The following is a 26115-nucleotide window of genomic DNA, read 5'->3' on the forward strand; positions in this document are numbered from 1 at the left end:
CCTGAAGATGATATTAGGCTTCTGAGGCCAACAGTCCTCAAGGGCAGCTCGGTTAGTCAATTTTCTTTGCTGCTGCTCTTATGTGATAGAGGCCTATCTGTATTATTTAAAAGCCAGCTTGCTAGGGAGTTGGAAGTCTATTCTAATGCACTCAGTCCTGCATGTGCGTACAAGCAGCTCATCAGTTATAAATGGGCAAAACCCAGTTTTCAAGCCACTGTGGTGGATGCAGGTAAGAGTCCGACACAGAAATGTATCCACGTACATGCACCGACTCAAAAACACTTGCTGTCACATAAAGCACAAGAAACACCTAAATGTGACACAAACCTGAAAATGATCATCTTAAAAATACCACAAGAAACATCTGAACTAGTCAGAGTCTGTTTCTCTGAGCTGCAGCATCCCCACACATCCAAGAGATGCTGTCCATTGATCTGTTAATCTGAAAAACGGTTCACTTTGCAGAAGCCTAGCAGCCTATCCCGTCTTTTCTCTGAGATAATGACAATGCACCCTTTCCCCACCCTGTTGTGTATCTTGTTAAAGAATGAGAAACTGTATGTTCTGGAACAAATCATATGCATATGCACGCAATCACATACAAAACAGAGGCAAATAAACACGTGCATGTCAGTCGCTGCCTTCGTCTCTCACCTGCTTGTCGACTCTCTCGAGCGGGCTTGCTCAGCCTATCGAGGGCTTTGGAGGTAGAGGACCTGATGTGGTCACTGAAGGACCTCTGCAGCAGCTGCAGCCTCATAGAGCGAGACATGCCGTTTAGCATCCACCGAAATGTATCTAAGTCAGACCTTGTTCCTACACCTATTCCTGTCACTGATCAGATGGATTGAGCTTTTGTGCCATCTTAATCCCACCTCTTTCCACTGATCTTATTTATCTATGTTTCAGCATTCAATCGTGACTGGTTTCTCCGTCCAACTGGCTCTGTTCTGTCCTCTGTACTGGTCTGGGTTCTGCCTCCTTCTCTCTCCCACTCTGTTCTGTTCTAGTCTGAACTGTACACTCCCGTCTGCTGCAGTGAGCATCAGTGCAGTTACTGCTGGGACACATCCAGCCAGTGCTGCAATGTTCTCATATTCTATTCTACCAGTGTGTGTGTGTGTGTGTGTGTGTGTGTGTGTGTGTGTATATATGTGTGTAAGTGTGAGTAAGTGCTTTCCGACACAAGCTCCAGCACTCTATGTGGATATCTGAGTGATTTAGAGTCACGACAGCCATCTTCATATCCCCTCCCTATCTTTTTTTGTCTCCACATCTTTTTTTTTTACCTCTCTTCTCTGTCACCTTCCTTCTCTCATCCACTCTGTTTACACCCGCGCTACCCTGTCTAGACACAGAGAGCATCAATGCCAGTTATATAACCAATTGCCCAGGCAGCCTGCTTGTTATGAAGATCCACCTGTCCTTGTTCACAAACAGCTAAAGACATCAAAAAACTGAAACCAAAAGACAGAAAGTGAGATGATGAAGGGGTCACTCAGACAAAGGATACAGATATGTCAAGAGTGGAAAAATGCTGGGGTTTAAAAAATTGTGCTCTTGCTGGTTTCTGCTGCACATCAGGAACCTCTCAGTTACTGCCCACAGTCAGTAATTACTCTCCTGAGCCATGGGAAATGGTCTAACACATGACATGACTTGACTGTAAATACATTGTGGTAGAAATAGGGTATGCAGTGCACACATACAAACACACACTCACAAACACAAGTACATTCGATATTGAGAAACAGATATGTACTGCAAACCTTATGTAACAAACTTAAGGTACTGAAATGGACAAAAACACTTAGACTGCTGCTGAGTTGATCGGATAATGCTGATTTAGCTTCTATTAGCCAAGTGCAACTCTCTGGGGTCTGTGGAGAAGCTCAGTCATTGGCTACGTACCGGCTGAAAAACAGCAACTTCAGGATCTGCTGTATGGCTGATGGGGCTTTTTACACTGTGGCTTTTTAGAAGATTCATTAATTTGCTCTTGAAAACGGAAATACATATTACATTAGTATTATTCTTCATACAATTTAATACAATCATTACATCATTAATGTGTTTATATGGCAAGTTGAGTGTATGAGTTCATATGTGTGTGTTGTTCTGAGTACTATGAGCTACTCTTCCGATAACCCTCCATTACATTCCACACTAAGCTCACACTTGGGAAAGTCAGCCAATCGTGCTGATTGCTCCAGCAAGTGAAGGTAATGTACCCAGCATTGGCTTATTGCAGCCCGCTGATAGCATTGTGCTCATCGCGGCCAATTGACTTCATGGTCTTCCGAGGTTTGCCGAGACTGATAAGGCTTAGATTCCCGCATCTGTGCTTTTTCACAGCCGTTTAGCCTGCACTTCTGCAATTTTGGAATGACCTTGTTAACAATGTTGTAAATTAGGATTAGGATGGGATACAGAAAAAACAAACATCCTATAAAAGTATCACTACTTTAGTATCCTCGCTCACACACCTAACGACTAACATGAATCACATTACAATCTGGGTTAGTAGTCGTATCACAACAGCATATCGGCGTACTTTCCCTCTCTGTCTCTCTGGTATACCTGTGATAAGGGGGCAATACACAGACAGTAACCTGGATATGAGGGAAAATGTCCTGAAGGGTGGAGTTCTCATACCTCAGGAAGCAAAATCTTGCCAAATGCCCCCTCTGTCAAACATGTGTGCAGCATGCCAGGAGTGTGTACCTACATCTAACTCCATAGAACAGAGGCAAGAGAGGGTTACCTGCCAACATTCTGGCCTAGAAATGAATACAGGGGAGGTGAAACACGAGGGTGGGGGGGGGGGGGGATTTCTGGGTGGACTTCAAACAGTGTATATAAACAGTATGTGAGAGCCTATTATCAAAATGTCTGTGAAAAACAATGCACCATGCTCTTTACGGCATGGCCAAAAATGTATGCTGAAGCACGTATGTGTGGGTGTGCCTGAGTGTGACTGTAATTGTGTGTGAGTCCCTTTGATGTGACCATCTGCTTGAGGTGTTACTCTGCTATCAAACATACACTCCCTCACCCTTACTGTCTGCCCTTCTTTTAAAGACTCTGTTCTGACTATCTGATACCTTTGCACCTTGTGTATGTGTGTGCACCAGTTAATTCAAGAACTAAAAAGAATGCTTCCAGTAAGATATCAGACAAACAGACACCTCAAGATCAAATCAAAACACAAATATCCCAACATTTAGTGTATCCAAACAATTCACATCTCCTGCGTGTTCACTAGACAATCTCTCACCCAAACGAGGCGAATAAACCAGCCAGGGAGTGACAGAGCCTGCTGAGCCAAGACTGCTTCATTAGCCTGGGGACAGTGTGGGCATCTCCCAACATCCACTCTGGGAGATTTAAGCTTTCTTCATACTCGTACTTGGCACCGTAGCACAAGCTTCCACGGACGGTGCACAAGCTCCGAGCATGAACGGAGGCGTTTATGGGCATATCTATGGGTTACACTTTGTTGTATTTTTGATTGCTCACAGTTCAGAGAATAATGCAGTGCATAGAGTATAGACTGTAGGTGTAACCGGCAAAACACCATAAACCGACCTCCGCAATGCCGAGGAGGGATTTTAATTTTCTGTAAAGTCATATCTCACAGTCATGGACTACTGTATTGCCTTTGTGCAAGCCCTGTAAAGAAACAAGTTAAGTATTAAATGCATTATAAAGAAACAAAGGTTTAATATCCTGTAAACAATTTGATTTGGCTGTTATCAGTGAACTATTTGTGACAGTCACGTGATCGCGTGCAACATGTACAAAAATTCAGAAGTGCATAACCAAGCGTCGCAACAACTTGCACCACACGCCGGCTGAAAAATAAAGCTGAGGTAAGAATGACTCAAGCCCTCTTAAGACTTCTTTCTTTGGAATAGGGGATACTTTTGTTGTAACTGGGAGGTCAGCAAGCTAACTTCCTGTTGTAAATTCCCCTTCATGCAGTGGTTTCCCGTTCAGTGCACCATAGCTAGAGAGATGGATTCCCAAAGAAAGAAGTCTCAAAACTCACAAAGGAGATAAGAGGGTTCTGAGCTTTCACTCAAGAAAATCGGTGATACGACGGAGATGAGACATACGTTTTGTTTTTTTCAAAATTATTCTTTTCCAGTCTGAGGAAATGTATCTTTTGAGCAAGAGAGACACATATTGTCAAGATATGTTAACATTAAGTCTGAATGCACAGAGGCCCACAACAAAACAATGTCTAAAACATCAAACTTTTTCCCAACTTTTTGAAACTTCAAAATATCAAGTATACACCAACCATAAATACATAGAATGATTTGCTTCCAAGGGGAACAGTTCAATTACACCTGTACATGTATTCACAGCTGAGTTGGAAGTGTGAAATATAAAAGGAATGAACTCCAACATGTTACAGTACTGTACCAGTCTCTACACAGGAAGTGTGTCAAATGGGAGGGGAAAGGAGCGGCTGATTGGGGGGAGGTGTTGAGGCTGGCGTAGACTGACGGGGAGGCCAGGAATGTGACCTTGCACAAGCACAGCAGCTCCTGTACCGTGTATGGAGGGCAAAAAGTGGGCTAAGACAACAATCAAAGAGCAGGACCAAGTAACAAAAAAAAAGGAGAAAGTTGGACGGGTCAGAAAAGAGGAAAGCAAGTCATTCAGTATGAACGCTGAAATTGATTTCACTGTGACGTTATCTGAATTAAGTAGGAATTGGTGTTGAAATTAGTTGAGGACTGTTCGAGTCATAAAGGTCAATCACAAGATCTGTGGATGAAAAGGCATCATGTATTGAAAGGACTTTGTTAGTTGTTTACCCTGGTAACCAAGTTAGTCAATTATAGCAGATATTCCTCACAATCACATCTCTGTATCAGTTTTTATTAATCTTTTCATATTAAATATTGAATGGATAAAAATACTTTCTTTTAGACAAAAGTCAGATGAGAAGATTATTACCGCTCTCATCTATGCCACATAACTATGAAGCTAGAGCAAATAGATGGTTGTCTTAGCTTAGCATAAGGACTGGAAGCAAGGGGAAACAGCTAGCTTGACTAGCACCATATCTTCTACATTTCTTTTTGTTTACGGATTTAACATTAAAGATGTGTTCATTAGGTCAAATGAACAGGTGCTGGTAGGTATTTCTTCTTTGCTTTTGACAGAGCAGGCTAGTCGTTTACCCGTTTCCAGTTTTTATGCTACGCTAAGCTAATCAAATGCTGGCTCTACCTCCATTGTTAGTGATATTCAACTCCTCATCAAGCTCTCAATAAAAATAAAAAAAAAGAATATGAATATGAGTATTTCCCAAAATGAACTTTAATAAAAGTGAAGTGACTTCTAAAGAAACTATTTACTTTAGGTACACAGAATGGTGTTGTTTTTATATTCTTGAAAGGTGAGCAACAGTCAAGCTGATGCACCAACAGAGGGGACTTTTCAAAGTGCGTAATAATATGATGATAAATACTGGAATCCTCACAGGTCAACACTCAGGCAAAGGCGTCATTTTGTGTATTGGAACAATAAAAACACAGCTGCATTTAGAATCAACTTTAAATACCAGTAACATGTATTTGTCACTGGATTTCCAAGAAGGGAAGGATGGTGACTAGAATGGAAACGAGGGATGAAAAGAGAGAAGGAAACCAAAAGGAGAGGCAGACAGACAGACAGAAATGATGACGCAAATTATTCACAGGAACCACCAACTCCCGAGTGTCCTTCCCTAAAGAACTCCACTGAGGGTGCTAAACCACTTCCTCTTTCCTTAGTTATCCTTTCCTACACCTACAACCAAGGCAAGTGCTGACTATGAGGCTATGAGTCCAGGTCAAAGGTTATGCTTAACGCTGCTGCTGGTTGGAAGCTCATCATCGTGTTCTGTTGATGTATTCCCACTGGTTTATATTTAGATCAGGAAGGCAAAGCACGGTGCCTCTAACCTCCGCAGCTATAATCAAGGAGAACAAATATAAACTGTTCTAGTGGCGATCTCCCTCCAGCCAGCTGCCACCTCATTTAGGCTTTTGTTGTGAAATGAGTAGGAATTGTATCAATAACTCATCATTTCTACTCCACCCATCAGCTGTTCATTGTCCATTGCGGTGCTTTCAACGGTGACCGTCAGGAATAGAAACTGACGGCTCAAAACGACGTGTCGCGCTGTGCAGTGTTGCATTGTTTGTGGCCAGTTAGGACACGTGCCATGGACATAATGCGCAAAATTTTAATAGTTCGAAACGATATGTTTTTTTTAAAAGGGAATATTTAAATGTCATTTTGGCCAATTTTGACAGCCCTACTATATACCTTCAAGGTTTTTTTCCTGTTTGCATTTCCATCGCTAATAGGAACGCTGAAGTGACGTAAGCCAGCCGGCGTCGCTCGCACAAATATCTAGCTGGAAGGACAACAAGCAGCGAGTTTGCTGCATTCGCTACAAGCACTTTTAGCTTTTTTTGCAATATCAGAATAAATAAGCAACTCGGTTATATGCCACAAACATAAAAAAAAAAGAAGCCAAATAGCCATCTGGAAAGTACCTGCTGCAACTTTAGCTTGAATGGCCCTCTTCGGCTTAGTGGATGTGCTTTGTGCTACACTGAATGTTTGTTTTTACATTTGTTTAGTGTTGTTTGTTGCAGACGACAAGAGCACTGTGAAATAAACTCAACCAATACTAAATAGATAGTAGGTCTAAAGTCAACCCTGTATTTTATCCACCACATAGGAGATGATTTCAATATGATATTAATCCCTTTCCTCTCTTGCCTCTTAATCTGTCCTTCTCTGTCCTTCACTGATACAAGGTAAACCTGTTAACTTCCTGGATCAGAGGATGTGAGGTCACAGAGCTAAGCAAGCTGCCTCTGAAGATAAGCACTGGATGAATTGAAGTCCTGTGCTTTCTGTAAAACACAAATTACCTCTATATAAATCAGCCTAGATACTACTAAAGTATATGTGCATACTAAAGAGACACAGAACTGAATAATGAATGTATTATGTTGTCTTCTTTGTCTTTCTCAAACCTTTTTTGGTTAGTTCCCACTTTTGCCTGATGGATTTCTCCATTGTCCATCTGTTTCCTCAATATGAACAGCCATGAGTTTGCCACAATAGACTCGAGGAGGGAGATATTGAGATGCCTAGCTAGCGAAAAATGTATAAAATATCAAATGTAAAAAAAAAAGACAATACCATTCATCATTTAACACTACTATACAAAAAAAACCTTCAGTAAGTCATATGATGAAAGTTTAGATAAAACGATTAGAATAGGGTTCACCCCAAAATCTATTCATTGTGATGCTTTAACATAGTGGTAACCAAGAGGCAGACAGCACTAAGTAGATTTCTTTCGGGCTTTGGCGTCATGCAAACACTTTGCATGACGGTCCTAATCATCTCCAGATGGTAGGTAGTATGGTATAAGTTATGTCATTGCCATTCCAGTGCAGTTGCACTCTGCATGCCCCGTGGAGCACAAGGCTCAGACTATACAGCATCACAGGAGCCCCATAAAAAACACATCTAAACAACAGGTTGTCAGTTGTAACATGCACATCCTCTTTGTACACAGGAAAGCCGTGACACTGACCGCTCACCAAGGTACACCCTGCGCCGCAGGGAGGTCATCAACTGAGCCATTACAAAGCCTGAGCTGTGGAAACTTCTTGTTGATCACTGGTGTGCTGCTGTTGTCACAGAGATAGTAAAATTAACCATGAATGAGGTTTCTTTCATGGCAGTGCAGCAGAAGCCTTGAGGGCATGGTGTGTGATGTAACACTGTCACAAATGTGTCATTCCCAGGGGCTTAAATGGTGGCGATACAGAGGGGGCTTTGAAGTGTCACAATGAACACTGGCCTTTGTGCTCCATCAAGTCCCCCAAAACTTCGCCAATTCCAAAATCGTAGCCCCACCCCCCTCCAGCGTCCTGGGTTCCATCACACGGAACCAGAGATGGAGGTTACATAACTTGCCTATAGGAAGTCAGACTGATTTAAATTAAGAAAAATTACCAAAGACATTTGACCCTTTTGAAGTTGGCACTGTGCGATTTTGCAAGCTTAAGCCTCCTTGTAAAAAAGTTTAGAGTGGGCCTTTTCGCCAAAATGTAGTGCTCACATATGCACACACACACACACACACACACACACACACAAGAACAAACATACTGACAGCTTCTGCACATTTCCCATGAAAGGTTTTCAGCAAAGGGCCGGTAATTAGAGTGAGAGACAGAACGAGAGTGAGTGAGGACTCCCAGCAAGCTTTGAGACAGCGGGGGGGGGGGGGATATGAAAGCCTCGTACCCACGTCCAGCCACCTCTCTGGTATTGTTTACCAGTGGACTGACAACACAGGGGGGTGTTTAATGAACACCTCTCCCCTGCCGGCTGTCTGAAAGTAGGTCTGTCCATCCAAAGTTTCCTGATGACCCTGTGCATTACCGGCAGACTGCTGACACAGAGGTCGGAGCCAGGATGGCTTTTCATCAGGAAGAAGTCAGATGAGGATTGATAATTGTAGGCCAACAAATACTACACAAGTCCAGTCACAAAATAAGCATGTTTGCAAGGGTGTGTATTTGGATGGATTTACATATTTTTGCTGTCTATTCTTAGTTGCTTTCTATACCAGAATATCTTTTTGATCACAGAAACATCTTATCAGGAAGGAAAGTATGACATGAGGGCAAAAGGGAAATAAATACAGGTCTAAAGTTCTTGGCATCGTTCACGACATCCAGTCTGGCTCTTATCTTAGAAAGGCGACTGGCTTGATGATTTTGTAGATGAGTTGACAATCTTATCTACATTCACATCCAGTGTCTCATAGAGAAACAGAGCCTGTCCTCCTCCACTCAATCCCTCCCTCCTTCCTCTTGTGAACACCGGACGAGATTATCAATCAGAAAGTGTGCCTTAGAATCTCTTCACATGACGCCAGACCAGACCTGGACCGGATCAAACACTTTTTCCAAATACGTGACAAAATAGTGAAAAAGAAATCTAACAAAACACAACCTATTATTTTGAGTTTCAAGGTCTGTGAGTTAACTGAACACATGAGAATGAAATAAAAAAAACAGCGAGGACTCACCGGCTTTTTGTGTCTCAGGAACGGTAGAGGTGCTCTGGGAAAGAGAGTAGAAAAAAGATTATAGTTCAAAAGTAGCTGCATCATTCTTCAAACTCAGTCAGTAAAATCCCTTGATCTGCCGCCATTTAACAATGTGTTTTGTGACACAAATGAATGAAAAGCATAGTGAAGCATAGGAAAACATCAAATAATAGTATTCATGCAGTGCTATGATGCTGTGTTAGCTATAATTATTTTGCATGTTCTCCCTCCCAATCGATGGATATCTTCTGATCTATTTGTCTTGTCTGTGTGTATTTCGAGTCTAATTGTGTATATTAATCCTTGACGATTATTGCACGACGATAATAAAACTATTTTAAGAATATTGTTTTCAATCAAAAGGAGTGTGCAGCTACAGTATTATGGTGCTACACACACCAAAATGACAAATACAAATTGGCCACATACACAAACACACCAAGGACAAACTCTGAATGCATAGTTTAACAAAGTGCAAACTTAGTAATAAATGGTCACAGCCGACAACAAACCCACCCGAGACTTGTGAACTAATGTAACATCATTAAAAGTCAGAGCACAGAGTGCACTCTCCTCTGATTCAATGTTGATCCAACCCATATGTAGGTAGTCTGGAGAGACATTACTGATAAAATTGCAACACATTTTGTAGCCAAAGTAGATTCTCATCATTCACGTAATATTTCCTTCTTTGATGTTCTTGTGGGTTTTAAAAAATGCAACTGATTTGAAACAAGGTTTCTGGTAAAAAATAGAGCATTTAATCAAGCAGTCATTTCTTTGGAAAAGTGTGTGTGTGTGTGTGTGTGTGTGTGTGTGTGTGTGTGTGTGTGTGTGCGCGCGTGTGTGTGTGTAGGACAGCAGTCAATTGGAATGCGGAGGTCTTTCTTGCCTCTGACTTTTGACCTCAGGTTCCTTGGCTGACCTCCACACCCTGACCTGTTTTAATCCACACTCCACTGGAACAGATCAGACAGGAAAAGGAGGATAGGGCACATACTCAATACAATTCATCCACTTTGTCCAAATAACCTTTGGTGTGCAAGATGTGTAAATATCAAATTTTTCTCCTGATATTTCTATTCAGATAAATGCCTCTTCCTTTGTGATTATTTCTTTCTCTTTAGGCCTAATTAAAGTGATTTAGCTGTGTCCTGCTGTGACTACTTTAAAGCCTGTTTACCCTTTAGCACCTACTTACACAACAGATTGAGAACAGCCAAAGCCACACTGATTATCATCTTAAAGGAACAGTTTAACATTTTGGAAAATATGCCAAAGGTAACCTCTGTTATAAGGTTACAAAATACACCTACCAGCAACTCTAAAGCTCACAAATTATTTATTATGACTATGATTATTAAATTATTCTTTAATTGCACTGGATATGGGATATGTGCCCGATTTATCGACTGGGAGAAGTAATTACTGGAGTCTCCTCTGGTTGCCTGACAACCTCACAGTGACGAAAGATCTCAGTGAGATCTCCCGACCAAGAAATAGTCCGACAGCTGGTAACGGCGCCATCTGTCTATCCGTCAGCGGAAGGTGTGCTTATGATCAATACTATAATTTTAACAGTTACAGTAAGTGTATTTTTCACAATCTTCCCCCAAAAAAGTCCACTGTGACTACACACTAAACTTTAGAAATCTGATTAACGTGAAGTTCTGTAGCTTTTGGGAATTGCTCCTGTGATTCACCGTCTGTGGCTGATAAACATACGAATTTAAGATTAGAGTGTTAGTTTCATTATTATTCATTCTGACTTCACACAATCAGACTGTAGAGTTATAATAGGAGAAAGAAACTGAATCATTCTGAAACATGTGACTATAGGCCATTCCCCTTACAAATATCAAGAGAGCTATTATATTTATTGATGCACCACCACAGACGTGACACAGTCTGGTGATAATACAATGCCCGCTCTCACACGTCTTTTTGCTGACATGTTGGCCGATTAACTCGGGATAAAGTGTTGTCTTGGTCCCAATCTGTCTCACTCAGATTTTGCAGAAGCCAGTGGGTGAGCTGTCGGCGCATACAAACTTGATCTAAAATCACTAGTGTGTATGTCTGCCGAGTTGTGTCTGTATGTGTGTGCGTGCGTATACAAGTGTGTGAACATGTATTTGTGCACAATGTGTGGGCAAAAACAGCATTTAATCACTTTATGGGTCAAGTTTCAGAGACAGAGTGGGTACAATTGTGGACAAATAGCTTTACAATTTATTGCGGATTAATGACCTAAAAAGAAACCGGGGAGAAGCCACAGCCAAAGCCTCCTATACTCACTCCTCTGTCATTAAATCACCAGCACAAACAGAACAACAACAGGGAGGTGAAATCAGAGATAGATTTATATTCAGTGCTGTTTCAGCTGTTGGACTTCGGAGTTAGCTCTGCTCTTTCAGCTACAGAAGTGTCCTCGCTGCATTCCCTTGTGTGCAGAACACTGTAGATAGTGTCAACCTGTTTAGTTTTTGCCTATTTATCTATTGGATATAAACTGCCTCCGTTGGCAAACAGGTTAGATAAAGTGCATTTCCCCTACTTTCTTTTCTTTTCTAACCTTGTGTATTTTTCTCAATGCCACATGCACCCTCTTGCCGCTGTAAATACTCATTTGCTCACCAAATGTGTCTTAATCCGCTGATGAAAATAGTCCATTAAAATGCCATTTTCCATTCTGTATGAGTAACATTTGCTGAAAACTGCCCAGCTTTTTTAAGAAGTTATTGAGTCTTTTCTAAAAGTTAAACTAAATATTTTTGACCTGTTTTTAAGACTAACATTTTAAGTGGGAATGAATGGGCTTTGGGTTGAGTTGTGGCGGGGTTGGTAAGTATCAAGACAGATGGAGAAACACTGTTTGATTCAGACTGTATGGGGATTAGATGCATACAATAATAGAGAATAGCAACAGCCTTATCCTTCAATTCAACTGTTACATTTAGAAAACAGTTACAACTCATGTGTTGATTTATTCGAAAGGTTTACCATGGTATATTGTAGCACAGTGTTGTTAAAATGAGAAAACAAAATCAATAACTTTCTGTATATTTAATAATTAGCTACAACTTGCAGAACAAATGGCCTTAAATAATTGAATCAATATGGGAGGTCTGTGTGGCTTCTCTGCTTAGCACTAACAAGACATTTCAGTTCACCAGTGTGCGCCCTTCCTATTGTGTAAACACCACACCACGGGTTCCTGTCAATGACCCATGAAGTCACTTACACACAGTGTAAATCTCACCTTCACACAATGCTATGTTTTCCCTCATAATAGCAATTACAGTTGAATAAAGGTGAGTGAGAGACCACCGAGCCTAACAAGAATGTGAATGAATGGGTACCAGCAAGTGTCAGTGTTTTCATAGTACCACGGTTGCATATTTTCCCCATGTTTGCCTGCGTTCCCCCCTGGCATGCCACGGTGCAGGTTGTCCGGGCTGTGTCAGGTGTCCACTGGGGAGCTGTAGGCTGCAGAGCACACAAGCGTCAGCTGCCTCATTTACTGCCACTAATTTACTGGAAGTGGGTTGTGTGGGGGGCACAGGGAGTATGGTATGTGTTTGCTTTACACGTCTGTCGGTGTGTGTGTGTGTGTGTGTGTGTGTGTAGTGGCTTGCAAGCATGTGTGCCTGCATGATTAACCACGGTAGGGTCATTATAGTCATTACTGTAGCAGGAAGCAAGCAAGTTTTACAACAAATCATTTTAGTTTTAGTAATGATTTTACAATTACCAACAGAATAAGTTAGCTAGTTAGTTGTTTCAGAAATCTTGAAAGAAAAACGTTGACTGTGTTGAAACTAATAAGTAGAGCTGGGAATTTATTAGGTTTTTTATTTACTGATGTTTAACAGTCTAAACACAAGTAGCGACACAAAAAAACAATACTTTGATTTACAACATTTTGAATAAAACCAGTTAACATCCAGTTTTCCCTTTTTTAATGTAAGGTTGTTAAAACCATCTCTGTCTGACAGCATCAAATATATTGTATATCATGTTGTTCCATTTCTTTGTTGAAGCCACATGATGTCTACACTGGCTAACATGTTCAAAACCAAGACTCCTTGTTGCCGTTGACAACAAATCAAATATAAATGGTCTTGCTCCTCATTTTAGACACATTTTCCCAAAATTCAGGGATCCCCTCTGGAATTTGAAATAATGTTCTGAGGGTTTGAACAAAGTTTGACCGCACAGCATGATTTTGTCCTCGCTCATTCACTGAAGTTTTAAATCAGGAAGTATTTGATCAAAGAATAAATAAAGAAGAGTAAAGCTGACCAAATATTTAGAGTCAGCTTTTGGTACTTGACAAATGTTGATATTCACTAATATTTCGGTTGGTACCAAATAAAAAGCTTTGAGGTCAGTTACAGACCCATTGTGTACAGCTGAGTTCACATGCTTTTCTGTGTGAGTGAGTTAGTCAGAGATGTTAAGCAAACCATTGGCATGTGGCTCTTGCACAACAAATCCAAGCAGTCCACCATGCCTCTCTCAACCCAACAGCCACCCTCTCATCCCCAGCCCCCCTCCTGCACTGCAAACTGCAGTATGTGTGGTGTGTGTGTGTGTGTGTGTGTGTGTGTGTGTGTGTGTGTGTGTGTGTGTGTGTGTGACCACCCATGGTCTGTGCTGGCTAAGGATTAGGGGGCTCAGGCTAACCCAAACCTTTTTCTCCACCACTTAACGCAAATGGCTAAATTGGTGCAGATGGCTTATGGTCAGGTAAGCTAGCGGCTCCGGCACTGAGTATATAAGGTAACTGTGTGTGATAGAGGGAACAGAGACATTATGTGTGTGTGTGTGTGTGTGTGTGTGTCTGTGAGTGCATGCACACGTCTGTCGAGGACCATGGGAGATGTTATCTGAGGCTCATTGGCTGGTTTTTGAGTGGCGTGAATGTGCTCTTTCTGCCCTGCACTTATGAAAGAATATATTCTCCATGCTCCGTCAACCGCCGAGTGCACGTGTGCTGGGAAACGTGGGAAACAATTCCATTTTTGCCTTCTACTTGAGGAAAAGACAAATGCCCCAAACCCACTCCACATACTTTCTCCCCCGCGTCCCCTTTCCACATTAAATAGTTTCCATATGTCACACTTGAAGTGTGTCAACAGGAAGTGATGCGATGAGTTGGTGTAATGATGCGTTGGAACGTTTCCCGCAGAATATGTATATTAGCGTCCAGATGTTGGATTTAGCTATTTCAAAAGAAAACAACTCCAGATGAAATCTGGTGGCATTTGAAAAGCATTTCAGTAACGTCTACTGACTTGTATGACGCTAAAAGCCCAGGTGAAATCACTTTCAGTCTTTAGTTGGACTTGGTACTTAGGAAGTTAATGATTTTACCATACACACTGTGTACTCAATCACACACACACACACACACACACACACACACACACACACACACACACACACACACACACACACACACACACACACACACACACACACACACACACACACACACACACACACACAAACTCAGACCGCCAGCTGAGGCCTCGTTCTCTCACTCAACCTTAAGTCGTGAGACATGTTCTGTGTGGGGTGATGATGGTTGAAAGACAATGAGAAAAGTGGATCTGCGCGCACACACACAGACAGATACATACACACATTTGCCTTTGTTTACAAGAGTAAACCAAAGCAACAGGCTTCTGGTTTCAGGCAGTGTCTGGTGGGATTTGGTGCTGGGCCCCTGGAGCATAAACTGTGGACTGTTGACTGGCCCTTGGAATCCATCACCGGACAACAGAATAACACTTAATTAGTCTAAGCATAAGACTCTTCCTCCAAAACAGCAAACAGGTCATCACCAAACTTCTTGTCCATTACATTACATTACATTTACATTACATTACAAGCAGACGCTTTTATCCAAAGCGACTTATAATTCAGATTCTATCACACCGTAGGCACAGCTACGGGAGCAATTTTAGGGGTTAAGTGTCTCGCTCAAAACTGTTCATCTTTATTATATATAACTTCAGGTGCAACTTCAATAAACATGAGCTGTATCTGCATGTGTGTATGCAGACCATAACTCTTTTTTTCAAGACAAAGTCCTAAATGAGATTATATGTAGCCATTAAAAATTGGGTGGTATTTTGAAGGTATATTTGTGAATCATGCATGAAAATGCTTCACCTGCAATTAATTTATAAAAAAAAATCACTTTATGATTTCAATGGAAATCATAAAGTGATCTGAAAGGTCGATATAGTAAAAAAAATGTTCAATTTATTGACATGATATAACACCGAACATGTTGCAAAGTACAGTATAAGTCACTATAAGGTCAAACTCTTCAAAGGGTCTTCTGATTTATTATAGGCAAAAAACGAACGAAGCCATTGTCAACATCTAGGAAGGGCTTTGTCCCAGGGAGTGTCCCACTCGAACACATTGAAAACCTACCAACATCACTGCATTATTCTACTCCTGTTTTATTACATTGATTATGAGACTAGATGTGTCACCTGTTCCCGCTCACCATGTTGAATTTGGGGCTTAAGGAGTTAAAAGGGATAAGTCTTATGATCCCAACTGCACCAACAATGCTAGCCCGTGGATTAGTCGCTTTTATTTTTGGGAGAAAGCAGAGAGTGGGTTAACAACACAGAGGGATTAGACTGTCCTCTGTAGAAGACTCTGGTGGCCCCATAGTAGTTTGATGGCAGACATCCAGCTTATTGACTTACCAGAAGGACCAGCGGGCGAGACTTTGCTGGGTCACAGAAAGTTTTGTGACATTTACTAAAGAATGCACACTCTTGACTGTCTGCTGCAGAGGGCACTGCATTCAGCTGGTCAGCAAAGATGATTAATTGGACAAAACCCTGCAGGTGTTTATTGGCTGACGTAATATTACTTCAAGGTAAACATGAATGAAAACACATCTTCAAAACAAAAATGTGAACACATGTTCAAAAGAATGTTACAAATAAAAGCCTCAATCATAAGCCTGAATCAGTGTTGCCTAAATCACACCTGGTTTTACAATGAATTTCTGTGTACATGTTTCAGCATCTTTGGATGTGTGTGTGCCTCTGCGAGTGCAGTTTGTTTGAGCGCTGTGTGATTTATGGCGGTTCATTATCAGCGGGCTGCAGGGGTGTTTCCAGATGCCTGCATTATCCAGCCATCCTTAACATTTACTGTCAACAAGTACATCATCCTGCTACTATTCCCTGCACATTTACTGTCTCCTTTATGTAATAGATGTAGGTTACGCTCCATTGACTCAGTGCGTGCCTTTGTTAGCAACAAACACAGCAAAGTGATGTTTTCATGGTGGATGAAAAACTATGATTCGTTTAAGTTTTAAAAATGTACCACAAAACACATGAAGCCAATGAATGTGGTAACTGGTGATTAAGCATATGTGATTTAGGCGATTTGGGAGTATGTTGTCATAAAAACAAACAGAGAGAGTGGTCATTCCACAAAGATACTAAAAAAGAAAACGTTCTGCATTTTGTGAAACAATTAAGGATATCATAGCTCAAAGCCATTTTGAGAAAATGTTCAGTATGCAAATTGAGGCTGATACACGTGGACAAATTTAATGACGCCAAAAAAACGAGAACTCTATTCATTATATTGTTGTCTATAATGTTCTTGGAGTGCTTTATGCAATACTGTAGCCTTGAATCGACAGGAAAAACAAGATGTTCTTGTGGGGGTTATGGAGAAGTTCACTTTCCACATCCTGTTCCAAACACAAGCCTTTTCTTTTTTCTTTCCCTCTTTTTGTTAAACCACAGCAGGTCTATGTCTGTCTCCTTCTTACAGCTGTGCTCAGCAGAGGGGACAATGACAGCACACAAAGCGACAAGCGTGGCCATGACCGGAGCCACCACTGGCACCCCTTGTTAGACTGAATGGCGGTTGGTTTCATAGTTAACTGACTCATTATGGCCTACTACAGTCTTTATGCCAAATACGTGGGTGGAATGTAGGCAAACATAATTATCACTGCTGCACATGGTGTGGACTATTGACTGAGGACTGCAATAAGAGAGAGAGTGGGCGCAAATGTAGAGATAAATAAAAGGCAGTGAGAGTAGCAAAATATTGAGTCTGTGTTGTGTGGGACGAGAGAAGGTGTGGTTTGGATAAAGGATGTTTGGGGACTATGAGGCTGCCAAACCGGAACATGGAGGAAGCACAGAGCAGAGATCTGCTAGTGACCTTAGCACGCAAACCACAGCACTTCTATTGTCCACCGAACTACAGACAGATAAAAAGCTATATACATACATAACCAACTGATAGGGAATAAAGTTATTCCGTCACTCTGAAATAAAAATATCTCTCAATCAATCATGTCCTCAAAAAAAAAACCTTGAGTCCAGAAACAACAATTCCAGAGATAGGAAATCTGGTACTCTCAGATCTCTCTGTCAATTAGTGGCAAAACCACCTAAGGAGATGACAAAAGTCGTGGAGATAGACTACAGATCCAAACAAAGGGTCAAAGGTTGCCCTGTTATGGAATGTATACCAAAGACGATGAGGGCTGGGTTAGGGCAGCGCCTTCGCTGTCACCATACAGTGTATGCATGAAATATAAAACACCCCTGTGATGATTTTAACAGACAGCCATGGTCTGTGCCTTCTTCAGTAGCTGAGGTCTGCAGGGGATTCTGAGTATGTCTCGCTGGTGGGAACGCTCCACGCTGAGGGTGACTGATATGTTGTTTCCGACTGCAACATTCAGAGGAAGGTGGTCAGGGGTCAGCAGCCTCCGCCCGCCTCTGTGGTTTGGCACATCCTCTACAGCCACAGAGCTCTAAAAATAGAGTCACATAACAAATGGCTCTCACGCCACGCATAACTTAAGTTTGTTACGACAGATTGCACATATAAATCCAAATTAATGACCGCTAATGGTGCTATACATTATTTGTCTTTACACACTTATTCATTACTGATGATTAGTTGGTCCAAAATAAACAATAATCGTCATAATAATAGTCATTTTAAATAATCATTGGTTTTAGATTCTTGTGTGAATATTTTCTACTTTCCTTGGTTTTATGTGTTTGTAAACTGACTCTTAGTTGGACAAAACAAGACAATTGACGACCTCATCTGGAGCTTTAGCAATCTTCTCTATTTTTTTGACATTTCATAGACCAATTAAAAATAATAAAGTAATCAGCAGATTTACCAATAATGAAAATTATCAATAGTTGCAGCCCTAAATATAAGATAGAGCCAAATCAATCGTAAAGCACAGTCTGTAAAGCACATTAAAGCCACCTGTTGCAACACAACAATGCGCGTCAAATACCAATTGCAGGACACCTGCTACACTAAGCAAGTAATAGAAACATGCCAACAAAAACACTCAGGGGCAAAGAATAGCAGTGCAACCATGAGAAAAAAACACCTGCTGTGGCACAACATCCGTTAGATATTAGCCCCACATTCGATGCAAGAATAACAGCCACCTGCTGAAGGCTAACAATAGCCATCAGCTACGTTAGCTAAGGAGCCAAGAATCTATTCACTTGAACCCAGTGCTTTATCCACAACAGAATGACAATGTACATGCCAAGTGAATGTCCACTCATCACCAAAGTACACAGCCACATACCACCACCTCACATTTATCAGTGTTGCATAAAAGCCAGAATAGCAGGACCATGTGCTCGGTACAATCACACCAAAGTGATACACTGAGTTCCAGGAGGTGTCAGGGGGACAGGAAGAACACAAATACCAGTTACCTCTTGCATAATCCAACGGAAGATGGAGGGAATGCAAATGCACAATAATAAACACTTAACGAATCACACTGCCTCTACAAACATACATAACAAAATACACAGACACACCAGCCACTCCTCTGCACAGACACTGATGGCCATGATGGTGGTTCAAAGCCTTGTGAACTGCTAGCATGGCTTGGCGAGGCTAATACTAAAAGTACTAATATCAAAAGCTTTCTTAAACCAAAGTATTTGCTTTGGTCCAGAGGAAAGAATTACTAGGTTTACTTTTCACTGGAAAAGGGAAGGGAAGGTCCTGGCCCAGGATCAATTGATAGCGTAATTAAGTGACTGTACACACCTCCTGAAAAAAGTTAATTCAGTCTTTAGTTGCTCTTTAACACAAACAAAGACACACACCGAAACTCCTTTGATCTCGCTGTCAGTTGGTCTTACATGAGCTTCCTGCCAGAATTTCAAATTTTAACCTTTCACCGACCTTCTGCCTGGAGACATTCATCTTGATACTTTATATACAGTATCAAAGTTGTGTTGTAATAGGTCGACGTACTACTCCCTTTATTTTGACTTCTTGGATCTCTGCTAATATATCACAGGTGTGTAGAGTAGCAATTTCTGTGTTGACTTTAAAACGGGTTGCGCTTACCGTTGCCTTGCCAAAAAGATATATGTTGTTTGCTGTCCTGTGTTAACTTGCAAATACTTTCTTGTTGGGATTGATGTCAAGACACGTTCAAGGCAACACATAAAATGCAAATTCAAATGCTATGTAGCAGAGTCAGTGATTTATCATCTGGCATTTTTTTAAAGTTTCATATGTTTTCATAGGCCTGGATTTTTTTTTTTTTTTTTTGAGCATACAGTATACAGCACAAAGTTGGTTTCAGTGTAGGATTTATTTGCTTAGAAGCATGTATTCACTGTGTAGTGAACAAGTAAGAAGAGTAAAAGGGACTTGTAATGTTAAGCCTTTCTCAACAGTGTCAGAGAGGTATTGATTAAACCATATCAAAAGTGTGGATGATGAAGTTTGAGGTGGTGTATTTGTTGTATTGTGAGCAGCTCTGGTTATTCAGTCCACCCATGTATAATATATAAAAGTGGCCAGAGAATGGTCAACACGTGGAGAAAGGATGAGATTATTTCCATTATAACATTAGATGACACTCATATAAAAGGGAAACAAATGTTACTGAAACTTTTACAGTAAAATAATGACTCTACATACTATCATCCCTATTAAAACTGAGTTGTATTTGTATATAACAACAGATGATAATTATTCTGTGCTTGAAAAATATATTACATTATGTATTTCTTCTTGTAAAACACAACTATAATGTCTGGTTGAATTAAAACCTCAATGATGGTTCTTCCTCACATCTGCCTTGTGTTTACATCATTTAAAGGATTTGTATTGTCTAGCTTAAAAGATTAAGTTGCCGTCCCAACACTTAAGTTTGAAAGGCCCTTCAACTATTAACCACTGAGAATCCCCTTCATGAAGTCATCATCTCTTTGGCCTCCATCAATCACCCCGCAGGGCCTCCACTGTAAAAAAGCGTCCTATTAGGCGCAGTGAAAGCACTGTTTACCCAAGCTTAGTAAATTACCTTGGGTTACTGCAGGAATGGAGGTTGTGGAAACAGTTGGCAGCAGACATTACACATCATAGAGCATGTTGCTCTGTATCCCTTAAAGTAACCGTCATGCACACACGAGGGAAATCTTGCGTTCCTTTAAGACAGCATAAGAGTTGTGACGCGCAACAAGACAAAGCAATGTCAATAAGGAACCGCGAAAGATAATTCAAGAATGCGAGACGTCCTTTGCACCTTGTGATAAAATGTCTCAAAGCAGTTATAATCTTTTTTTAAATATATTTCCAGTGCTCAGTCCCCTGGCTACCGGCCTTGTTCACTTTGCCCTGACAGCATTTGCAAAGCAAGGCTGACAAAGTCATTAAATGAGCAAGCAAGAGGTTTGAAGACGCCTGTCTCACTTGAAGCGTGTCCCTCCTCGTTCCCCCCCTGCCCTGGCTTTTCACCCCCAGACCCCCCTTCTGACCCCTTTGTTGGGGAAAAGGGGTCTGGATCTATGGAACCAGCTAATTATAGCGTTTTAACGTCTGCTTGGCTAAGCCCTAAGTGCTGGGGGGCATTCCTACAACTGGGGGATTCACTAGGAGTGTGTGTGTGTGTGTGTGTGTGTGTGTGTGTGTGTGTGTGCCCTGTGTTTGCCGTTTTAATTTAAACTTTTGTACCACTATGTCCCAAGAAGAAAAGTTTGTTTAATTTGAGACATAAAAGTTGTTTAACAGTAGCTCTGCATCAACTAAAAAACTATGCACATGAGAGACACCAGAAACTAAAACAGCCACAACAATGGACAAGTGATGTTTCGCAGTTTTGAAATCTTGAAAAACTGCAAAAACAACAACATTCATACTTTAAACAAGCCGACGCACAAACCTGGCCAGCATTTTAAATAAAATGCAAAAATGTAAAGGGAGGAAAGCCAAGAAGAAAATAAAGAACATTGGTGATGCATGATAGTGATATATGTTGTGTGTGTGTGTGTGTGTGTGTGTGTGTGTGTGTGTGTGTATAATCTCTAAGCAATCTACTGATTATGGTTTAGATGTATGATATCGAGCTCCTGACTTACCCCACTCTTAGGTTTTGCTCCAAGGGCTGATGTAGGGCCTGAGGTGGAGGCAGCAGGAACATGTGGATGAGGAGGATTTTGTGATGCTGCTGGTAAAGATCCTAAATCTAGCTCCTGCACAGGTAAAAGACAAAGATGACAATGTAGGCATTATATTGTTATGCAAGGATGATCTAGTTGTATCACTACAAAGTTCATCAGCAGATGAATGATACCGTGTTTATAGACATTGCTATGCCTCATAATGGCCACTAAGGGACAGATAGGATTATTCTAGGCAAGGAAGAAATGAAAGAACGAATGAAGGTAATTTCTGGATCCATTGGGTACAATATTTTCATATAAAGAAAAGCATTTTTCCAAATGAAGTAGAAACTGCAGCCAAATCCAGCAGGATAACATGCATGTGCGTACCAGGAGTGGTCGTCGATGAAGGGTCGGCGTGCCGTCCATGGAGGAGGTGGCAATGAGAGCATTCTCAATTTCCTGGTCCAACTGGTCCAACTTCATCAGCAGCAAAACCATCGAGTCCAGACGAGCATGCTCATGCTGAATAAACAGACAAATCAGAGAAAAAATTAAATATTACCATTGCAACCAGCTGATACATGTAGGAGAGACACTGAAGCCCAAATTGCTCCCCATAGATGGGCCAACTCCCTGTGCGGCAGCTCTGCCCTCATCAGTGTGTGAGTGGGTGAATGAGAGGCAAATGTGTCTGTTGTGGTAGAAAAGCACCATATATACAGTATGCAGTTTATTTACCATATGCCTCCAAGGATGGAGAAGTTGACAGAAGAGTGCCACTGCAATTACAAAAGCCAATGGTAATGCATTGTAAAGTTGGAAGCATGGAGATGGAGATGAGATGTTTTTGAAATGCACAGGACGACATTTGTTTTCCTGCCTACTGAACTTGTTAAGTGTGGGGATGGCTTACTCAGCTTTCCAGCTTCTTACTTGACCTGAACAAAGGACTAAATGAGCGAAGTATTAACAATATACAACAGTTTGATTCAATATAGAAAGACATAAAACAGATGCAGACTAGTTGGCTTGAAAGACATTAGAATAAGCTAAAATAAAGTTTAAAGATAAAATATAGTTGTTGGATTTTTTTTTTCATTTAAGGCCTACCTTGATCTGCAATATATCATCATATTAAAAATACTAATATAAATATATTTTCATAATATTTCCAAACAATTAATCTCAAACTAACTCAGTTCTTTGGCCTGTAGCCCTTCATGCCAAAATACTGCAAACTATGCTCATCCATCTTTCCCTGCTTCTTACTTCTCTTTCCTCTTCCTTTTCAACTGCTGCAGATAACTCGAATCCTCTTTCACCCTCTGCTCTTCTGTCTCCTTCTCCGTTCTGCACATAAAATAGTCCTGGATGTCTCCTGTGCTTTTTCCACACCCCCTGTGCATTTAATATAGATCTCTTTTGTATCATCTCTGGTCCATTTTTAATCATATAACTTTAAGACCTAAAACATTTTCCCTTTAGTCCTCTCATCTGCAGCGCTTAACTATCCGTTCTCACGCTGTGATAACAAGCCTCACACTGACCTCAGGTGGTGTCTCGTCAGTAAGACAAGCTAAATAACATGCAATCCATACCACCTTCACACTCCACCCACCACTCCGTCCTTGTTCGCTATGCCTTAATCCTGTTTTGTTTGATGCTAAATAAACCCTTGTCTGAAGTTCAAACATTTCTGGACTTCTTAACACAGCATAGCTTTTCATTTCCTTCCGCCCGTCTTTTATACCGGCTCCGGGTGTGGCTCTCTGTCTGAGCTTCTCTCCCGAGAAGAACCCCAAGAAATTACATCACACGGCTAGCTCATTAGTCCCTACAAACCTCATCGCAATCTCCACTAACAGACCCTGTTAAACACTTTATGAGGGTGACCTCATGGGACACACAGCCACTATGATTGTATGTTGCAAAGGTATGGAGGCGAGTTACCGTGTGAAGGTGTGCCTGGATTTCATGCGTGTCTGTTCTTAGGTGTGATCAATTAGAGAGAAATCTTATCGTTATTAAGTACTAAACATATCCTGTGAGGTGGCTAGATCTTGTTTTAGTTAAGTTTACAATGGCTGTGTTCAGATGACAACATTCATATGAGCTGTGACTAATGCTAATGTGTGCGAGGTTGACAGGTTTATGGATCCTATAGAATCTGCATCACGGTAAACAAGCTCCAGCTCTGCCTGGCTCCCTGCTCCGCACCCCAAATAACATCTTATGACTTGCGCTTACATTTATTTTCCAGTTAGTGCCCAACTAGCCTGTCAAAAGCCGTTGTTATTGGATTTGCCGAGAGAGCAAATAGACATTGAGGGCCATGTGTGTCATGGAAATGTGTCTCGCATTGATGCATTCATTGGCATTCCCAGCTAGTGGCAGTGCACATCGCTACGTTCTGTGTCCTTGGCAAAGTTTCACAATGAAACATTGTATCGTGGTAACACAATGACATCTTTACGAGACCTTACTGAATGAACAAAAGCATTTGGCTCGAGATGGCAATAACAACCACAAAACAGCAGAGTAAAAAACAAGTGCAGTGCGATGTCAGGCGCCTCAGAGAGGCAACGTTTTTTCGGGGGCATTCTGGTGGTTTGGGTGTTCTCAGAAGGTTGCTTTTCTCTCTTTCCAATCTTTTGAGGTTTCTGTTACATTCCTCTCGACTTCCTGTTTTTTGAGATGGGAGACAGTTCCCACACTGTTTGAACTCTTAGACCCCTCCTTCCCCTTTCCTTGCTCTCTTTTTCAAACCCCCTCTTCTACCCTGTGGCCCTCATCCCATTTGTCAAACCTGTCCATTAAACTCAAGGGTCAATTTCTCTGCTGAGCTAAACATAGTGTGCACATGATGATACATACACTGTTTCATGTATGCATCTCATTCATAAACATTATAAGCATGAGCAGTTGATTGTCTCTTTTTCTGCCTTTCAGTCCTCATTCATCAGAGAGAGCACTGAGATGATGATGTTGCCAAGAGGTCTGCTGTCAGATAAACGACAGTTGAGCCAGTTTGGCCCTGGGGTCAAGATAAAGCCCTGTTGCTAAAACAAATAAACACAGTAACAAAGCCCAATATCAGGTTAATCCGAAGCTATTATACAAACCAGATGGCTTCAATTTACAAACTGAATGTGCAACAACAACATGGTTCACTGGGGACATAATCATTTGTTAGTACAATATCTTGTCAGAGATAATTCCAGGTTGCTGTTGCCATTGTCCACTAACAGATAATAACATCAGTTCTGTAATTTCCTTTATGAGCTTCTTCTCCTTTTTTCTTTATGCAAAATACAGTCTGTTACCTCCCTTGGAGATGATAATGCTAATTTGTGCAACTTTATTTCTTTCCTGTGCTCATGACCTTCCCAAAAGCACATTTTCTTAGTAAACTGGCTTCATACAGTATGTAAATACACCCCGTGGTGAAAACCCTGTGGATGAATTGCCTTGGTGCCCTACGATTTAATGGCTGAACTCTACTTGATTTTCTCGGATATTAAATCCAAAAGTTGAAAGCCATTCTAAGATTAAAATTGGAGCCAGTGGTGATAAATGCGGCACTGGTTTTCTATGTCCTTGCACTGGACTGTCATCTCTGGTTTTTGGCAGCTGATGGGAGTGACTTCACCACTGGTCATGACTAAGAGGGCCTCCAAATATTTTTTTGCACACATGGATAGAATTTGTGTTGAAATAATGCAGACAAAAATATCTGTGATTACCCAATTCAACTCGATTCAGTATATGAAAAAGACTAACTGGTCTTCACTCAGCATCATAGCTCATGTCACGTTTTTAATTTAAGGTCGAAAAACATTTTTGTTATGTACTTTGTAAAGGGGGCTGTAGAAGTGTGTATAAGCAACAACATGACATCCCACATTATCTGTGCGGATACATACAGAGCCACTACTTTGAAAGTATATTGCAGTAAGTTCAAAACCATGGGAATCAAAACATCCCACACCCCACACACTGACCAACAAGCCACTATTAACTGCCACGTTGCACGCTTCAGTATAACACAATGTTCTTGATATCCTATCACAACAAGTCCTAAACCTCAGAAAACAACAGATAGTCTTGATACACAATGAAAAAACACTTAACACTTAAAAATGTCCTTATAATGGCCTCACAACTACACTACAGTGTTTTATAAACCGTTAAATAAATGTTTTTGTAACGTTTCAAAATGCTAAATGTATAAGCAGTACACTAAACCTGTACAAAACTACAACCTTGAATACAACCCATGCATGGGATTTTCATATGTTCACAAGCGGGCGATCGTCTTCAGCTAGAACCTATCACAAGAATCTGACTTTCCACAATATGGTGCTTGTCTAAACAACATGCCTGCTTAATGCGCTCTGCATTGTAAATAATGGATTTCTTGTTGTCATTACAAAAAGGCAAACACTGCAACTACTCATTGCTTTGTTCCAATCAGCCCAACTCCATGAACTG

The 26115-nt window shown here is 41.1% G+C and overlaps 1 protein-coding gene across 1 annotated transcript in view; it reads right to left on the minus strand.

Annotated features, from left to right (window-relative positions):
- The window catches only part of dlc1 (DLC1 Rho GTPase activating protein), a 74850-nt gene that overhangs the window by 46275 nt on the left and 2460 nt on the right, over nt 1-26115 (minus strand). The window contains exons 2-4 of the mRNA XM_076091232.1: nt 22012-22146; nt 21598-21711; nt 9134-9167 (exon numbers count right to left, since the gene is read on the minus strand). Of these exons, the coding sequence (XP_075947347.1) occupies nt 9134-9167; nt 21598-21711; nt 22012-22146 (283 nt within the window). The remainder of the gene's footprint in view (nt 1-9133; nt 9168-21597; nt 21712-22011; nt 22147-26115) is intronic.

The sequence above is a fragment of the Anarhichas minor genome, unplaced genomic scaffold (assembly GCF_050575085.1).
Source record: "Anarhichas minor isolate MPS153535 unplaced genomic scaffold, ASM5057508v1 ptg000014l, whole genome shotgun sequence".
NCBI classification, from domain to species: Eukaryota; Metazoa; Chordata; class Actinopteri; order Perciformes; family Anarhichadidae; genus Anarhichas; species Anarhichas minor.